Raw genomic sequence first — 18048 nt, 5'->3', positions numbered from 1 at the left:
AAGTTGTTGGAAAGAGTAGTGGAAGCTCGGCTAAGGACAGAGGTGAACATTTGTGAACAGCAATATGGTTTCATGCCTAGAAGGAGTCCAACAGATGGAGGAACGGGTGGAGGAAAGTGTCAGGTGTGTTGTGTGATTAAAGAGTATCAGCCAGAATGAAAGGAAAGGTTTTCAAGACGGTGTTGAGACCAGCGATGTTGTTCGGCTTAGAGATAGTGGCACTGAAGAAAAGACAGGAGGCAGAGCTGGGATAGGTCATGTTAGATGTTTTGGATATAGGCCAGATTGAGGTGGTTTGTACATGTTCAGAGGAGAGACTGTGAATATATCGGTAGAAGGATGCTGAGGTTGGAGCTGCCAGGCAGGAGGTCTAGAGGAAGAGCAAAGAGGAGATTTATGGATGTAGTGCGGGAGGACATGAAGTTAGTTGGTGTGATAGAAGAGGATGCAGAGGACAGGGATAGATGGAGGCACATGATTCGCTGTGGTGACCCCTGAAAGGGAACAGCTGAAAGGGAAAGAAGCAGAAGTCCATCATGTGGTAGACCAGGCACAGGGGGCACCTACGTGCCTGCCAATGGCCGGAGCAGGTGCCACAAAATTGCAATTTCTTGATCTCTATGGAAAGGTGTCATAAAATGACCAGCCGGACAAGACTGCAAACTCTTTTTGTATCATGTCTATGCAGGTGCATGTTTACGTTAGACATCCTATTGGAGACAGGAGGCTCTCTCTCGATGACACACACACACAAAATATATATTCAACCACATTCACACCACTCTTTTACATCAATCCCAACACATCAAGACCATTTTTGTTGTCTTCACCTTTTTTACTGTTCTGCATTTTACAAGGTAAAAGAACCAGGCCTTCAATAAAACTCCTCTAGGAGTTATCTCATTTATTTTCACGATGTAAGAAATGTGGGGTCAAATTTTTTTATTTTTATTGGTTGCAGAAAAATATACAAACATGAAGACAGAACAGCATTTGTATGCCTTATAAAATGTAAGACAAAGTGTACAATAAGATAATCCAACTCAAATGTGGTGAAATAACTAAGAAATAAGGGAGATATAAACTAATACAAATAGGAAGTACAAGGGGATACAGTTCAAGAGATACAAAAATAAATTAATAAAAAATATATAGAAAAAATAGGGCTCTACAGGTTGGTAAAAATTTTCAAGTCTTCATGGCTTGTAAGAAGAGACTTTGCTTGTCGGGTTTCCTTTGCCTCTATTTGGATGTGTGGATGAAAAGGAGCCAAGTAGTTTAATTTTGCTTGACAGCCAGTCTTGAAAATCCTTCCAAAATGCTCATTGGGAATAGTTAATTGTTTAGGTGATTGCGTATCCATTTGTTTGAGGTTCCTTCAGACAAGAAAGTTTGTCTATTAATTTGAAGCATTGGTAAATTTAAAGTGCAAAGCTGTTTGCCATTGTTTGGACCAACTCCCTAACTTGATCTGGAATAGCTTTCATTATCCTATCAAACTCATTGTGGGTTCTAGATATGTCATATTTGGAACAGAAGTTTTCATACGTTAACCAACCTCCCCAATCGTTTAGCAAATGTCTCATTGAACAGATATTTTATTCATCCAATGTTGCAGGTACAGAAACACACACCTGTTGTTCTGAGGAGTAGTTGGTGTGGTGTGAAATTATGGGTTTACATAAGTTTCCAGCATAAAAACACTTTGTGGAAGGGGAAAAGGTTGACTGGCAAGTTTTCTCAACACAGAAATAACTCTTAAGAACAAACTCAATACAACACTTGTTACAAATTGGATTGTTTTTTTTATATATCGAGCAACCTATAAATGTATCCTTTACCTCAGTTTTTGTCTTTATTGTCCTTTTATTTTTATTATTTTGTCACTCTACCTCAACAACTGTACATTGGTGTTTAAGTGTAATCATCAGTGCTGAGCTACATTGCTGTTGCCCCAATTCTAAATAATTCTCCTGTCTTAAGAGTCCGGACTCCAAGTTGGAACTTGCTAAGTCTGCGAGTCCGAAATTGGAATACTCTGCAATGAGAACCAGCTACAACACGTGAATGATGCATGAAGAACTACATCTTTATTTCAGTCAACAGTTCAAACAAGTCATGGACATTACAAGTTAAATAAATAGTTACTGAGATGTCCACTAGATCACACATAATGTAGGTTTCTAGTTGAAACTTTCCATGGTTATAGCACCCCCATCAGGGGAATACAAAATTCCACAACAGTGTTTTAATAATCATATTCCACTATTCAAAACACTCGATCAGTCCATCATTTTCAAATTTTCAAAAGAACAACACCTATAAATTGCCATTTCAACTTTTGTAGGTCTCCTTCACATTATGTTTTGTGAAAAGCTAAAGAAACCACCATATTTATAATGAAAGTTGTTCATAAGCATAGTCAAATATTATGAACTACAAATTCAGCAGATTTTCAAATGTCAATATTCTTTAAATCATGTGTTGTTTCACTCACTCAATAATTTCATTCAAGCACAGGAAATCTACTGAACATTGCAAAGAGACCTGGGCCACAAAGCAAGTTCAGCATAGCCTGAGTGTCTTGGGGTTGTATGGATTCACTGAGCAATGGCACCAGATACATGCTACCACATATTTTGAGCTCCCTTAGATAATCACCTTGAATGATGACCTCCTCCTACTTTTTTTTAGATATGTCACCAAAGTTATATTTATTGGCCACCCTGAACTTAGTCAATAGTAAATGGTCTGCACTTTTGTAGTGCTTTTCTACCTATTGGCACTCAAAGCGCTTTCCACTGCTTCTTATTCACACATTTGCATTCACAATCACAGCTGGCCAACACTCACCGGGAGCAACTAAGTTGGAGTTCAGCGTCTTGCTCCAGGACACTTCGACATGTGACCGGAGGGGCCAGGGATTGAACCAACAACTGCAAGAGTAGTGGACAGCCGCTCTAGCTTCCTGAACCACAGTTGCTCCACCTTGTACTTAGTACTTGCCTTTTTCTGTCCATCCCTCTGAAAATGGTCTGACTCGACCACCGCTTTATGTCTGGGTTGTAGTCTAAAAATGCATTTGGGTAGTCTTTCCTCCTTGTCTTTGACTTATAGTCACCTCACTGGGAGTGTATGTACTAGAAATGTTTGGGACTGTGTGGCAGTGTGTCACCTAGGTGCATGTGACTCAGAACATTGTAGTTGGTTTCCCCACTATGTTTTGGTAAGTTTCCCCTCTTTAGCTCACTGCTTTGGCAGGTAAGTTCACATTCCTACGGCCCAAGTAAGTGTTGCTTAATTTTAAATAAACTTTTTCTTACCTACAATTCAATTTAATTTCAATTCAACTTTATTTATAAAGTGCCAATTCAAAACAAAGTAATCTAAAGGCACTTTACATAATAAAGCCAAGACTATTCAGTTGTGTAGAAAAAAACCCAACAAATCCCCCTTGAACAAGGCCTAGGTGATGGTGGAGAGCAAAACTCCCTCTAACACAGAAACCTTAAGCAGAAATCTGTGGAAATCTCCTCAGCACTTCACTATTATGAAAGGAGTTTTTGTCGCGTTCTTTAGTTTTGTTGTGTCTGCACACAATAATCAGGAGTTTCTCCTCTTTGTTGTTAATTGCATCGTTTCACACTTTCCTCACTTTTCCTCTGTTGACATAACTTGAGATAACTAAACCTGGATGATTGAGAACCTTCACTGACTTCCTGAACAGCACTGCTGGCAGTGCAGAGATATTCAGAGATACTCGTTTATTACAATGCTATAGCAACTACCTGAAGCAACAGACAGAGCATAGCAGAGACCTGAGAGGGAGCCAGTATGGTGACAGAAAACACATCCTAACCTCTTCCCCCCAAAGGTGTCCACTCACAACCAGAGGTGGTTCTCCGTGAGGGGATGGGTGCTCCACTGGGCATAAATGATCTGTGTCATGAACAGAGGTAAGGCTTGGGAGTAGAAGAAGAGTATTTACAGTAGTACAATTACACTGTATGCTGATGCCACTGTTTGCTTTTATGACACTAGGTGGTGGAGGTGGGATAACACTAGAAATAATGTGTGGGTTCTCTTATTACTCTGCTTTCCTCCAACAGTCCCAAGATGTGGATGTGATTGTTGGGCTGTCTTTATGTGATAAAGTGGCAACCGATTCAGGAGGTAGCAAGCATTCACAGGGTAAGTACACATACCTACCAGGGAAGAGGAGCAGAAAAGTAGTGAATGCCTGATCGAAGTCAATTTGACTGATATGTTCATGAATAATCTTGAAAAAATCTACACTGTCAGGAATTATGGAAATCAAGGATTGACCTTTATTTTAAATAAAAAACAAATAGTTTGTTAGTGTTTGGAATGTTGAACACAGAACTTCTATCTGTAACAAAATAGGAGACCACCTTGCCCCCAGCATGATAATTAAGGCATCTACCTTTTCTCTGTACAAAATCATATATTAACTTGTTAAATCATAATTTTCATGAAACATAAAATACTGTTTCAGTTTTTTGACTTCTTTTCTTTAAGACGACGCCACCATGCGACTGCTCGCCTCCTGAGCCACAGTGTCCTTTAAGACGATATAAAATGATTTAATACAATCCGAGAAAGAACAGAACTAGTAAGTGAAGAGAAGTCCCATGTAGACACAGCTTTGTTTTTAGGGGTTGTAATGTAAACCCCTCACAGTGGCACTGACCAAAGCTCGGGGTTTTGAGCACAATCTAATAAAAATGTGGCCATGCCATGGATTATGTGGATTTAACTTAAGGGTTTATAAATGGATCTTCCCCAACACAATGTCTTGATATATAGATACAGTGAGAATAACATAGTCCTTCTGAGAGACATCCAAGAAATACAGAGGGTCCTGAATGAGGTCCAGATTCAAACCCTCCTGGACCAACTTAACCTTCTGCTGCTTGAAGGTCTCCGTCACATCCAAAGAGTTCTGAAATCACAGGCATGGATACAAATGAACAATACACCCAATAGACACAGAAATCCAGAGTGGGGGCAATGAATACCGACATGACTTACCCGTATTCTGAGAAACCATGGCCAGGCATATGCAGGGAGGGTTTTTAATAAATGATTATAGAGTTCTTCTCCATTTAACTTGTAATCCTGCTTTAGGACGATGGCAGCCATGCCTGCTCGACCCTCATATCCTGCATACAAAAAACACCGAGTATGAACGAGAGCAAACTAATAAACTAAACCACCACTGTGCTACCACACGTTTGTCTGTGAAAAAGCTGGAGGAGCTGCTGGCTTTGGAATAAAAATTTAAAATTCTTCATTAATGTCATGATCCTTAGACTTCAGTTTGTTTTTTGTTTCACTGTTCCCGGCTTTTATTTCGTAGCACTCTTCCTCACTTCCTGTCTTCAGTCCTTTTGGTTTGTGAGCCACCTCGTTAGCCTTGATTTCTTTCACCTGTTCTCGATTTTATTTAAACCCAGCTCTCCCCGCAGTTTTCTGCCACTTTGTCACTAGTTCACATTCACTCTATGCTCCTGGACAGTAAGCCCTCTGGTTTTGTTTGAGAATTTTTGTTCCTGAGGATTCATTTGCCTGCCGGCCCTGTTTGTACCCATCTGTCCACCTGGCTTTGTTTGTTTGACTCTGGTTTCCCCCATTTTGGTCCTCTGTTTGTCCCTTGTTTAGCATTTGGTTCTCTGTTTTGTCCCTGTTAGTTTATTTTGGTTAGACGCTTTCAAATTTTTCCCGTCAATCTTAAGCATTTGGTTTAGTTGCTTAATTCATCCGTGTCTGTTTGATCCCTGTATGTGCACCCTCTTTAGTTTATTGTTAATCTTTGATGCTTTTGCGTGCATGCACCCCTTCTGTCAATATACCACCAATTAGTTTTCTCATCCTGTTTTACAATTACTGAAAAGTCCCTATTCCCTGTTTGCTTGGTCAGGTCATTCAGTTGTTTTATTTCCTTGTTTTGGAGTCATCTGCTGTGGCATTTTAAATCATCCCTCCTGTCTCTGTCACCTCATTTGTGTCCCATTATAATACAATTAAGCCCCAAGTTATTTTGATAAGTGTTTCATAAATTGGTGTGTCTCCTCAAAATGATGTACCCTACCAAAGGAGCATGTAAAAGCCATTAGGATAAAGGATTTCACCTTTTAGTCCGAGAATTCTCTCGGACGCCCAAGACCGTTAGCTGCTTATGCTATTGAGAAGATGCCTGAGGCAAGAATATCAGCTACATGAAAAAGTGCTCTAGACGGAGGACAGTTTGAATTGGCAAGTTTTCCCATTCAAAGCCCAGACCAGAGTTCAGTTGGAAGTGAAAATCACTGAAGTCTTGATCAAAGACCTTAATCACAGCTGATCTTTCCCTGAATAATTAAATGCTTTGTCGTAACTGAGTAAATTAAGTTTAAAAATGCTTTGTTGTGATAACTGTCAAATTCATGACCCAGATGTCATTTTAGTCATTTCTGCCTAAACCATTGGTACTGAATCCTTTTGGTAACAAATTTATGCTGACTCAAAACTAAATGGTACAAATGGCTTATCTGGGTGAGTGAAATCTAAAAAGGTCTATACTATGACAGCATATTCTAAAATAGTGTCAATTAAGCAAACTACCATATCCATGTCCATATTTCAAACCATTTAACAAAAAAAATGTGATCCTGGAACCGTCAGGAAGGAAACCAGTCTTTGAAACCCATTTGAAATTGGCAAATTGTACTGGCACCTTGGAATAAGGTGTAATAGAGTATCATTTGTTAACCTGGCAGCACAGGAGGCTGCTGGTGTGACACCAAGTCAGCTGATCACTTAACACCAGCAGTTAGTGGAAAAACTCTAATAAACTTTCATTTAAGCTGTAAGTGGGTAAAACACAACACAAACTTTCTCATTTGTATCTATCACTGGAAAGGCATGTTTTCTATCTAAGGCTACAATTGGCAAAGGCTGACAAAAACTGGACAATAGAGGACAAATCTTCATCCTGTTTTGGTGAGTCTTATGTTCTACTATGAAGTGTTGTTGTTAGGGTCCGAATTCGGCATAAACAACATGAAATTGATCCAAATGACCTGCAAAGTAGGGAGGGGGATATTTTCTTTGGGTCCTTTTGTACCAGCTGAGCATAGATTAAAATGCCGCAGCCTATCCGGGTGTTGTCTCTGATTATGTCCATTCTTTTATGAACTACCCATAACGTGCTGTGTCACAAACCTAAAATCATATCAAACTACTTTCTTGAACGTTAGAATTAACTCAATGCACTCAAATGGCCTCCACAGTCACCAGATCTTAATCCAACAGAACAACTTTTGGATGTGGTGGAAGAGGAAAATCTTATCATGGATGAGCAGCCAACAAACCTGCAGCAACTGCATGATCCTGTCATGTCAATATGAACCAAAATCTCTAAGGAATGTTTCCAGCAATTTGTTGAATCTAGGTCATAAAGACTTGATGTGGTTCTAAAGGCAAAAGTGTCCAACCTGGTAGTAGCACAGTCTACCTAATGTGTGTAAATCACAGTATAACATTTTGTGCAGACCTGGTATGGTAACTCCATAGACACTGGTCTCCTGGATAAAATCAAGAAGACCTAAAACCTCTGACACCTCTGTGGTGGATACATTCTCTCCTTTCCATCTGTAGATTATAAAGTCAGATATTAGTAAACAATAACTGATACAAGAAACTTAAATACCTATTTCATCCACTGTTTAACATGTAAACAATTTTTACATTAAACATATTGCAGTGCAGCTCCTCACAAAGTTAGGAGATTCACAAGGTTTTAAGATCATACAATTGGACATCATCAGCTTAGCAATGAGAAGAGACACAATCCAACTCAAACCATGTGCCCTACATGTACTGACCAAGTCTGCATTAGCACATTATCCATTATACAGACGGTAACGTTACCTGAACGTGTCTCCAATGCGGTCATGAAAGTAAAGAAAATCTTTGTGATCATGGACCAGAAGATCTCCAGTGTTGAAATAAATGTCCCCAGTTTTAAAGACATTCTTCAGCAGCTTCTTCTCAGACTCACACTTGTTCCCAGCGTAGCCCAGAAACTGATTCACAGCTGTCATAGGAGCTACCAAAATCCCTGGCTCTCCTGTGCACAGAAACAGGATGTGCATTTAGTTGATATAGCAGCTCTGTAACTAACTAACTAACTAACACCTACCTTTTTGGGCTCGTATGCATCTTCCAGAGTCTGTTCTGACTGGCTCATATGTTTCTAGATCATATCTAAGGAGCTCAAATGGCATAGACAGCTGAAATACAAGAAAGGACATTTGTTTAAAATCATTTTGCATTCAATCACTTCAATACATCCATTATTTATACTACTACTACTAGTAATACTACTACTACTACTATTCAGCGTCACAGGGGGCCAGAGCCTGTCCCGCAAGGTTCAAAATTAGTGAGCTTGCAAGCAAATTCTACCTCTGCAGATCCCAAACAGGTCATGTCAATGTCCTAAACCAGGTTCAGGTCTTTTGTTTGTCCACACATACACACAGCCCTCAATCTGCTCTGTCATTCACACACTCATTGCCTGTTCTCTCACACCATCTGTCTCCCAGATCCTGATCTGCTTCTCTTTCTCCTCATTACCTGTTAACCACATTCCACACACCCGATTAATGGCATGTTAACACACACACACACCTACAATCCCCCTTTGTTCAGCTCTCTTCATGTGGTAACTTTGTCAGTCTTGCTACCCATTGTCAAAGAAACCAAGTTTCCCTAATTCCTTTCCACTGATATTGGAAACCATTTCTTCTTCTTTTCCTTTCGGCTGTTCCCTTTCAGGAGTCGCCACAGCGAATCATGTGCCTCCATCTAACTCTATCCTCTGCATCCTCTTCACTCACACCAACTAACTTCATGTCCTCTCTCACTACATCCATAAATCTCCTCTTTGCTCTTCCTCTAGACCTCCTGCCTGGAAGCTCCAACCTCAGCATCCTTCTACCCATATGTTCACAATTTCTTCTCTGAACATGTCCAAACCACCTCAATCTGGCCTCTCTGACTTTAATGATATTGGAAACCATTTACATGACAGAATTGAGAAAAGCACCTCTTCTTTACTATCCATTCTGACTTTGAAACAGACTACACAGTTTTATGTTTGGTTTAAAATGTATAAACAAACAAACAAAAAAACAGATTTAGAATACAGAGATGTTTATTGTGATCACAATTAGTATTTTGTGGACTTCTCCCCACCACAGAGCTTCCTTTCACATTTTCTTTTTCACCCCTGATGTTTGTTGCATCAGCAGCAAAATCTGACTTATTTCCTTGAATGGAGTATTTTCATGTTTGGTGTTTAGAAAGAGGGAGGGAAAGGACGGAATTTATATATGAATCATGGCCTTCGTTCGAATCCCGCCCCACCCAGCCAACAAGGGGGACTTTGGCGGTTCCCGAGCCCGGATAAAAAATGGGAGGGTTGCGGCAGGAAGGGCATCCAGCGTAAAAACACAAGCAAAATCAACATGCGGAACATGTTCTGCTGTGGCAAACCCTGAAGGGACAAACTAATGCTGTCAAATAAATGCAATTTTTCAGTACTATATTTCCGCCCAAACATTGGGCGTTTCCATTTGAAACATAATTCAAATGGAAACTACTTCACATACTGTAGTTAAGTGTAGCACATGAGTAAAAGCACTTAGTTCTACTACTGCACACACAACATTTTAACTTTATCCTTCATATAATGGGTAGTTTTTCCCTGAACCTAAAGTAAAACATATTTTAGCAAAACAAATCGAATCGGCCCTGAATCATACTGTAACATGTTGTCACCAATGCAGCTGTTTGGTTTTTGTATGAAATCGGGGTTCATGTGTTCAGATGGGTATTTAATCTTTTTAGATGGAGAAATTTACACCTTTAGTCACCAGACCTTCTACGGCAACTTTTTTAAAAAATATAGTAAAGAAGGGATAAAAAACAGGATAAATTTCCTGACCTTGTTGAAAAAGCTCGCCCTTCCAATTGGTCCAACCACGTCGGTGTAGTTGAGGAAGCCGATGCTGGCCTCAGTTAAGCCATAACCCTCTCTCACTCTGATCCCACCAAATCGTTTGACAAATGCCTTCCAAACATCTGATTTGAGGCCACTTCCTGCTGCCAGCCAAACACTATGAGTCTTCTCTTCTGGAACCTGAAGAAAGGAAGGAACTTGAATGAAAAAAACAGCATTACCCAGTTCTCAAAGATTTAATAGTAATATGCTTACTGCATTATTGGTGAGTCCTTATACCAAGAAAAATGTCTAGTCCTACAAAAATAACACTTATAGTCCCTCATATGGTCATCTGAGAAGGAATTTTTCAATAAACCCCAAACATTGTCTCAAGTTACCACCATCAAGACAGAATTTCCAGGTGTACATTTTCCAGTTTCCAGACGGCTTTGGAGATGGGGACCTGAATCATAGGGACCTGATTTAAGCTTCCGTGGCTAATCTTGATGCCTCTGTACTAAGAGATAGATTCAGCTCTAAACACAGTGCTTTAAATAAGCTAAGTCATTAAGAGCCATCGTGAATAAGTTGTACACAAAACAGATAATAAGTAGATTCCATGATACAGTATATACAGAGCATCCTGTTAGTCCCCCAAAAGAAATCGAGGTAGTTGCAATGAAGACTGTAATGCCCAAGAACTCTATTATTTGATTACATTTCTAGTCAAATATTTGAATATAAAAAGGAGAAAATGACACGTTTTAAATAAATCGACAGTCTTACCACAGGATGGTTGACTAGGTATCGACAGAGCTCTCCTATGTACTGAACCACAGACACATTGTGCTTCACACAGTCCTTCCAAAACTGACTGGCAGAAAACTTCTTTTTCAACACACAAGTTGCCCCTATGGATGGAATGTGGAGAGAAGATACCAAGGCAAACATTGAGTTGCATTAGACAAAAACTGAGATTTTTATTAGAAGCAAGTGTCTACCAATACATACAAATTATTTATATCTGGGCTGTACTGAGAAATGTCCTCTACTTTCAGTCTTTTCTCATTGTATGAAACAATTATTACTAGACCTACAAAGAGGAAATCCCTTAAGTGCTCGCTTTAGACTTTCTACCATAGTGAATGTTAAAAAAACTTCCAGGAATTGTGTATGTTTTTTACATTCATATGCTGACACTGTGTGTGTGTGTGAGTTCCTTACTAACGACAGACTTACCTAGTAAATGATGCTAGTAAAGGCAGCAATAAGCAAATGTGATCTACAAATGACATATATAATAAGCCCATTATTGGGGTTTATGAACCTTAGGATGATTAGGGCAGTTATAATATGAAAAACTAATCCCATGCTCGTGTCAGAGCTGGTGTAAAGACACAGTTTGCTGAGCTTAGCATAAACACCAGAAGCAGCAGTTAACTGCTCACCTGCACTGTCTGTTTTCTCTGTATACTCACACTGAGATCAAATACAGCCAGCGAGAGAATATTAAAAAAAGACTGCTGGATTCTCAGTGGCCATGTGTATAGTCTAATTACTCTACATCTTTGAGTAACATACACATTCTCATTCCAGTTGTTTCCTCCCTATTGTTAGGTGATGATATTATTTAATGTTTTATTTAATGTCCTAACCAAGGCCAGAGGCTTCGAATTACTTTGTTATAAATGCTACACATACGGTGCATTTGTTCCTTGTACACTAGCTGGTATTGTTGGTTATGCTGCTGCTTAAGAAAAGCCAGCGTGAGATTCACTTCAAACTTCAAATTAAAGATTTATTTTTCTATCTGCCTTGTTATCAGCAGTCTATACATAACCATAGTCTTTGCATTTTACCTTGTCATTCTGTGTGTTTTGTAAGCAAGTTTTGATTTTGATCTCAATGGAACTGACCTGGGTAACTAAAGGTTAAACAAAAGTAATATAAAACTTTTCAGTGTGCAAAAGCGGTGTATAGTTTGTTAAAAATTAAGAAATGCGCTCCAAAGACAGTATTTACACTGACTGAAGCAGAGCTATTCTCACCAAGTTGTATGCATCCTCCGATCCCTAACAAGGAAGCAGACATGTGGTAAAGAGGAAGAGGGCTGTAGATAATGTCATCAGATGTGGCTCCACACATCTGGAGGAAGGCCATACTCATAATGGCTTTCAAATGACCTATGCGAGCTGCCTTGGAGAGGCCTGAGAAAAAAGAGGCACATGTTACAGGAGAAATATATCACATGCTATAGGTGTAAATGTAGTTAAAGTCTTGTCTTGTAGCCATGTTTATGAAATTTTAATCTCCCAATTGATTTTGGGAATCCATTGGTGCCATGCAAAAGCCTGTTATTAATGAAATGGGGTGTTGCTGATTCCAGTGTGTGCATATACTGTATTTGCTTCTAGTTAATTACATTTTATTTGCTTATTTTACACTGTATCGCTGCTACTTATGACTATAGCAAGGATCTTGCTTTTGGAATGAAAAGACACGTCACCCATTGTATTGTCTGGTGTTGATGTGTTTTTTAACAAAGGAGGTCTAAGGCATCAACAAATGAGGGAATCCAGCCTGACATCTGACTCAACATGAGCAGAGAAGATTTCGTGCTGGCTAAAGTGTCTGTATGGTGATAGTGGAACCATCAAGAGGTGGTTCTTTGCTCACAAAAACAAATTTACACATAAACCACTGCTTGACCTGTATCTATAACAACTGTAGACATAGCATAAGTTTCCAGTTTTATTTGTTTAGGCATCATTGTCACCTTGATGTCACTACTTCGTGCAGTTTAATTCCCATTAATTCACTCCATTATTATATTTTATTTATTAAATGTTAAAGTATAAAAATGTATTAAATGCTTTAAAAATTAAATTGTATTTTAATTTAAACTATCCAACAGAGTTTTAATTCAATTCAACTTTCATATAGCGCCAATTTACAACACAGTCATTTTAATGCACTTTACAAAATAAAGTCAAGACTCTGAAGATATATTGAGAAAACCCAACAAACCCCCTTGAGCAAGCTGTAGGCAACAGCAGAGAGGAAAAACTCCCTTTAACGGAAGAAACCTCCAGCAAAAGCAGGCCATCTGCCTTGCCCATTTGGGGTGAGTGGAAAGTGGAAAGAGAAAAGAGCAACAAAAAGCAACAACAAACATCGGGCAGGTCGGTGGGACCAGTAGCTACACACTGGAAAACACACAGCTCTAAAGCCCGGGAGACCTGCAGAAAGGGACAGAGAGAGTGAGACAGAGAAGGAGAACGACAACTACATGAAAATGAACAAGGAGAAAAACTTGATCCCTCATGGGCAGATGACAGTACTCATGATCCTAGTCATTCATTAGATTGACAATAGGGAGCAGTTACTCATATATCCAAAGTAGCAGGCAGAGTCAGGTCAAAAAAACATAGCTGATTTAGATGAACGCTGGAAAGCTGCTGTGGAAAGCAGACGATCTGGCAGCTTGGTGAGGGAAGTAAGCAGGTATATAAGCAGACTAGTGAGATAAGGTGAAACTGATTACCGGTGATTAGTTAAGCGGGGTAAAATGTGACGGATGCAACGGACGTACCATGAAGGCCTTCTAGGTTGGTCGGCATGGTTCCTATGGAACTCTTGATCTCTCCCATGACCCATGATCTCTCCTCCGGCCCATAATCCTCCCAGTCCACCAAGTAGTGGATGCCCCATCCACGGATTGGCATCGATGACCCAGGCGAGTGGTGGGGGTCTGGAGGAGGGCATGGATAGAAAACAATGGTGGTTGGTAGCCATGGGTGGAGGAGACCTCTGGTTGATTGTCTGGGAGTCTTGGCCTGCGCACACTACTCTTAACATCCTTGTGCATGGAGGACCACCAAAACTGTTGCCGGATGACAAAAAGGGTCCTAGAAACCCCAGGGTGACAGGTTAAATTAGAGGCATGGCACCGATGGATGACCTTGGAGCGTAGATTTTCAGGAACATAGAGGAGATGAGGAGGACAAGCAGAGGGTGGTGGTGCTTGGGTATGGGCTTGAATGACCTCATCTTTGAGGTCAACCTTGGCTGCGGCAACACAAACAGAAGAGGGTAAAATGTAGTCAGGATCCTGAGATCATCTGGGTGGTGCATGCGAGATAAGGCACCTGCCTTGCAGTTCTTTAAACCTGGGCGGTAGGAAAGGGTGAAGGTGAATCCACCAAAGAAGAGAGCCCACCGGGCCTTACGAGGTTTTAACTGTTTGGCACAGTGGAGGTTTTCCAGATTCTTGTGGTCTGTAGGGACCAGAAAGGGCTGTTTAGCTCCCTCCAACCAGTGTTGTCACTCCTCCAGGGCTAGCTTAACGGGCGAGAGCTCTCTGTTGCTAACATCATAATTCTTCTCTGCTGTTAAGAGGCAGCGAGAGGAGAAAGCACATGGATGAACTTTATTGTCGTCTTTTGAACGTTGCGAAAGAACACTCTCAGGAGCTCTCGTCAGGAGTCAGGTGTCGGCCCATCCTTTACTGCCTGCACCTTAACTGGATCCATGGTGATGATGCCTGGTGAGATGATGTACCCGAGGAATGTGCTGCAGCCTGATCAGCTGTTCCTGAATGTAAACAAATGACCTTGCTCCAGCTCCATACAGCTGTTGAACACTGGTCATAGCTTGAAGTAGAAAAAGAATTTTATTTATTTTAAATAGATTTAAGTGCACAGTAAGATGCGGAGTAAGAGTTAAGAGTTCTGTTTTCAGCAGTTTTTTTAATATTGGGAGAGAGTCTGCTGAATTTAAAACCCTCCTCCCTACATACAAAGGCCTAAGAGTAAAGCTCCATCGTATTTGGAAAAACGTATAGTACTGTATTGTCCGAGTAGAAGACCCCCTGTGGAACCAGCTCCCAGTTCAGATTCAGGAAGCAGACACCCTATTCACTTTTAAATCTGGGCTTAAAACCTTCCTTTCATAAAGCTTATAGTTAGATAGTTATATTATTATGACGAGATTCTGTTGCCAATAAACAACTAATAGAAATTGACTTTTTACTTTATTCTTCAGTTACATTTGAGAGCCTGTATATTTCCACTTTAAAATAAAATGTTTAATCAGTCCTTAAAGAAAAGAAAAAAGAAAGTAAAAGAGTAAAGAATATGGAATCGTTTTTCACCTGTGTATAAGACAGACCACACTCATCTAATATTAAGTCATTTTGCTTTGTTTTTCTTTTTACTGTCTCTTTTATTAATACAGTCATTATCTGATTATTATTATTATTGGTGCTGTTATGGTGCTATGCTATGGTGTTCAATGACATTTAAATTAAATTTTCTTGTCATAAACAGGTGTATTGTAACTATTATGCAGTGTTAACTCATTACAATGTACAGGTGGTGAGATGTGGTGAATACTGTATATAAATCTGTGCCTGGATTTAGTTGTGGACACTACCACAGCTACTACTACTCCTCCTAATGCTGCTTTGTGCTTCATTATAATTTGATCCAGTAGCACTTATATCTTTTATCTTCATCACACAGTCAACAGTGGCTGGCCACCTTTAGCTTTGGTAAATGACACAATGTTCATGCAGTACCTGTAGTGCCTGATGTAAAAATGAAGAGAAAGTTTGACATGATGTCAACTTTAGGAAGTTCACTTAAGGTTTCTCCAGACATGCGTTCCACCTTATCTAGCAAACTGTTGAAATCCTCGGACGGTGATGTGTAATCAACTACCCATGTAGCCACGTTGTCCTTCCTCAGATCGGGCAACACCTCTTCTACAAAATGCACCAAATCTAGACAAACACAAACAGTGGGTTAGAAAAATGCTGCTTCATAAGACAAATTCAAACACAAAAAAGGGAGCCACACATAGTCCTGCTGATTTTATTATAGCAATGTCAGAGGCTGCAATTTGGACTTTAATATCAGACTGAATTATGAGGTATTTGGTTCCGGCTGCAGCATGTACACATACAGTAAATGTGTGATGCTGCAGTCAAGATGAAACTTTCCATGATCATGACACTGAAAAAAATGTAACAAAACGTTAATATAAAGTACCTATATCTTTTAGGGCCCCTAACAATATGCAATAAAATATTAGGCTTTAAGCTAGAAGAGATCAACCCCTTTAACAAATACAAGTAGTAACTCAGATGCATTTTGCTGATAATATTTTTGTTTGGGGCTTTACAGAATATGGTATTTTTGTTTTATGTATTAGTATTTACATCTTCATTGTCATATTCATTATTCCCTACTATTAGAAATGACATTTCTGAACAGCTGTAATTTGAAGCTGTGATCTAACTAAGTATTTTAATTTGAAATAGTGTTAATGTGCAATGTACTTAAAATATGAGTTGTTTATAACGTTAATACTCTGGGGACCTTAACTCAGGGATTCAACAAGGCCCCTGTGCTCTGCTTGGACAAGCGTTTGTATCATGTGCGATAGAGTAAGAACTTACTAGGAACTGTGCGTATTAACGCGTGTGTACATCGCAAGGCGGAGAACCATGTATGCGAGGATTGGTTGGGCAGTAAGAAATAATTTAGACCTCAGAAAGGTCTCACAAATCACAGTGAGCAGGACTGACAGTGTAGTTAACATAATTACACAACATACGTAGAAGCAGAGAAGTGCGATACCTGCGCCAACAACAAGCGTCTTGGCTCCACAGCTGTGGAGACTGTGAAGCAGAGATTTGCCTTTAATGTTGACGTTGACAAAGGCGACTTCACAGCCCAGCTTACACAGCCCCAACCACACACAAAGAAAGTCCGGCTCATTGCACATCAACTGAGCAACAATGTCTCCTTTTTTCAAAGAGGCCTCCGCCCTGAAGGCGTTAGCAAACTGGTTACTTCTGCGGTCCACGTCCTGGTATGTCAGAGTCTGCTCTTCGAAGATAATAAAAGGTTTGTTCGGCTTAGTACGCGCCTGGTGGAGAAAACAGTCGAGGAATGTGATGATTCCTTTTTGCATACGCGTCTGCAACGTATGTCTGTAGCTCCAAAGTTTCAAGTAATACATCAGATCGGCCCAGAAGAAGGGATGGCTCATCCTTTGGTAGAGATACAGAGCCAGCAGTCCTGCCAAAACCGTGGTGACCGCAACAGACCACATCTTTCTGTGAATCCACCAACACCTCACTGCCCCACTGCCACAAAACTTGTAACAACTAGCTGCAATCGCGCAGGACTCCAGGAAACGTGCAGTCAGACTTCCAGGCCCCTTCCCATTACCTTAAAATGTCTCCTTGTCTCGTTCACTTGCGTCTTAATCCCGCCTCCTGTACCTAAGAGGCGAAGAGGCGATGAGGGAAAAGCTGGAAACTGTCACAAAGGGAATGAGACATCTTTCATCTGAAGCAAGTCATTTCCTGATCAGTGTTTAACTTTATCTCCTATTTACCTTTAAAGCACATATTGTTGGTGCCCACGTCTGGAGCAGCCCTGTAGGTTTTTATGTTCCATATAGTATTTACAGGTAAATATCATGAGTGTAATATGACAATAAATTCTAACTAAAGGTCATCATCACCCAACATCATTCATTAAAATCATTAATTATTTATATTGTGAACAAATCTGTTATGCTTTGTTTGTCCACTAATACAGTATTGTTTCATTCTGCATATGTAACCATGCTGGGGTCTCTTAGGGTCCTAAGTACATCTGTGCAGGCTAAAATCGTGTGTGGACAGACTATCCCTAGCCTTAATGCACCAAAAAAGTAAACCACCCACTCATTTCATATGTCAAAGTTTTATATATCGTTTAGTTCACCATTCCTGACAGAATTCCTGTCAGCACTTAAACAGTTTCATTCTTTCAGTTTTTCGTGCCCAGTCATTCAGTTCAACACGACAAACTAAGATGCTTCTTTTCATTGTTGCTACTGTGCAGAGTGGTCAACATGTTTTGCAGTGAGCATGCGTAAAACATGACCATGTCCTTTTCTGTTGCATAACAAAAGTCACACTATGGGTAACAGACACTCTCCTTTTGTTTATATGCTGCACCTGACTAAAGTAACATACTACT

The 18048-nt window shown here is 40.0% G+C and overlaps 1 protein-coding gene across 1 annotated transcript; it reads right to left on the bottom strand.

The window, feature by feature from the left end:
* Positions 1–2071: 2071 nt before the first annotated feature.
* Positions 2072–17298, bottom strand: LOC137103331 (long-chain fatty acid transport protein 6). The gene is made up of 10 exons (XM_067483581.1): positions 16651–17298; positions 15588–15791; positions 12058–12216; positions 10796–10920; positions 10013–10207; positions 8204–8294; positions 7933–8131; positions 7556–7653; positions 5053–5183; positions 2072–4963 (listed from the first exon to the last, which is right to left on the bottom strand). The coding sequence occupies exons 1-10, from the start codon at positions 17126–17128 to the stop codon at positions 4787–4789; spliced, it is 1857 nt and encodes a 618-aa protein (XP_067339682.1). The 5' UTR covers positions 17129–17298; the 3' UTR covers positions 2072–4786.
* Between the last annotated feature and the right edge of the window lie 750 nt (positions 17299–18048).

The sequence above is a fragment of the Channa argus genome, chromosome 18, assembly GCF_033026475.1.
Source record: "Channa argus isolate prfri chromosome 18, Channa argus male v1.0, whole genome shotgun sequence".
NCBI lineage: Eukaryota > Metazoa > Chordata > Actinopteri > Anabantiformes > Channidae > Channa > Channa argus.
Note: the sequence above shows the minus strand (reverse complement) of the source record. Positions and strands in the feature narration are given on the sequence as shown.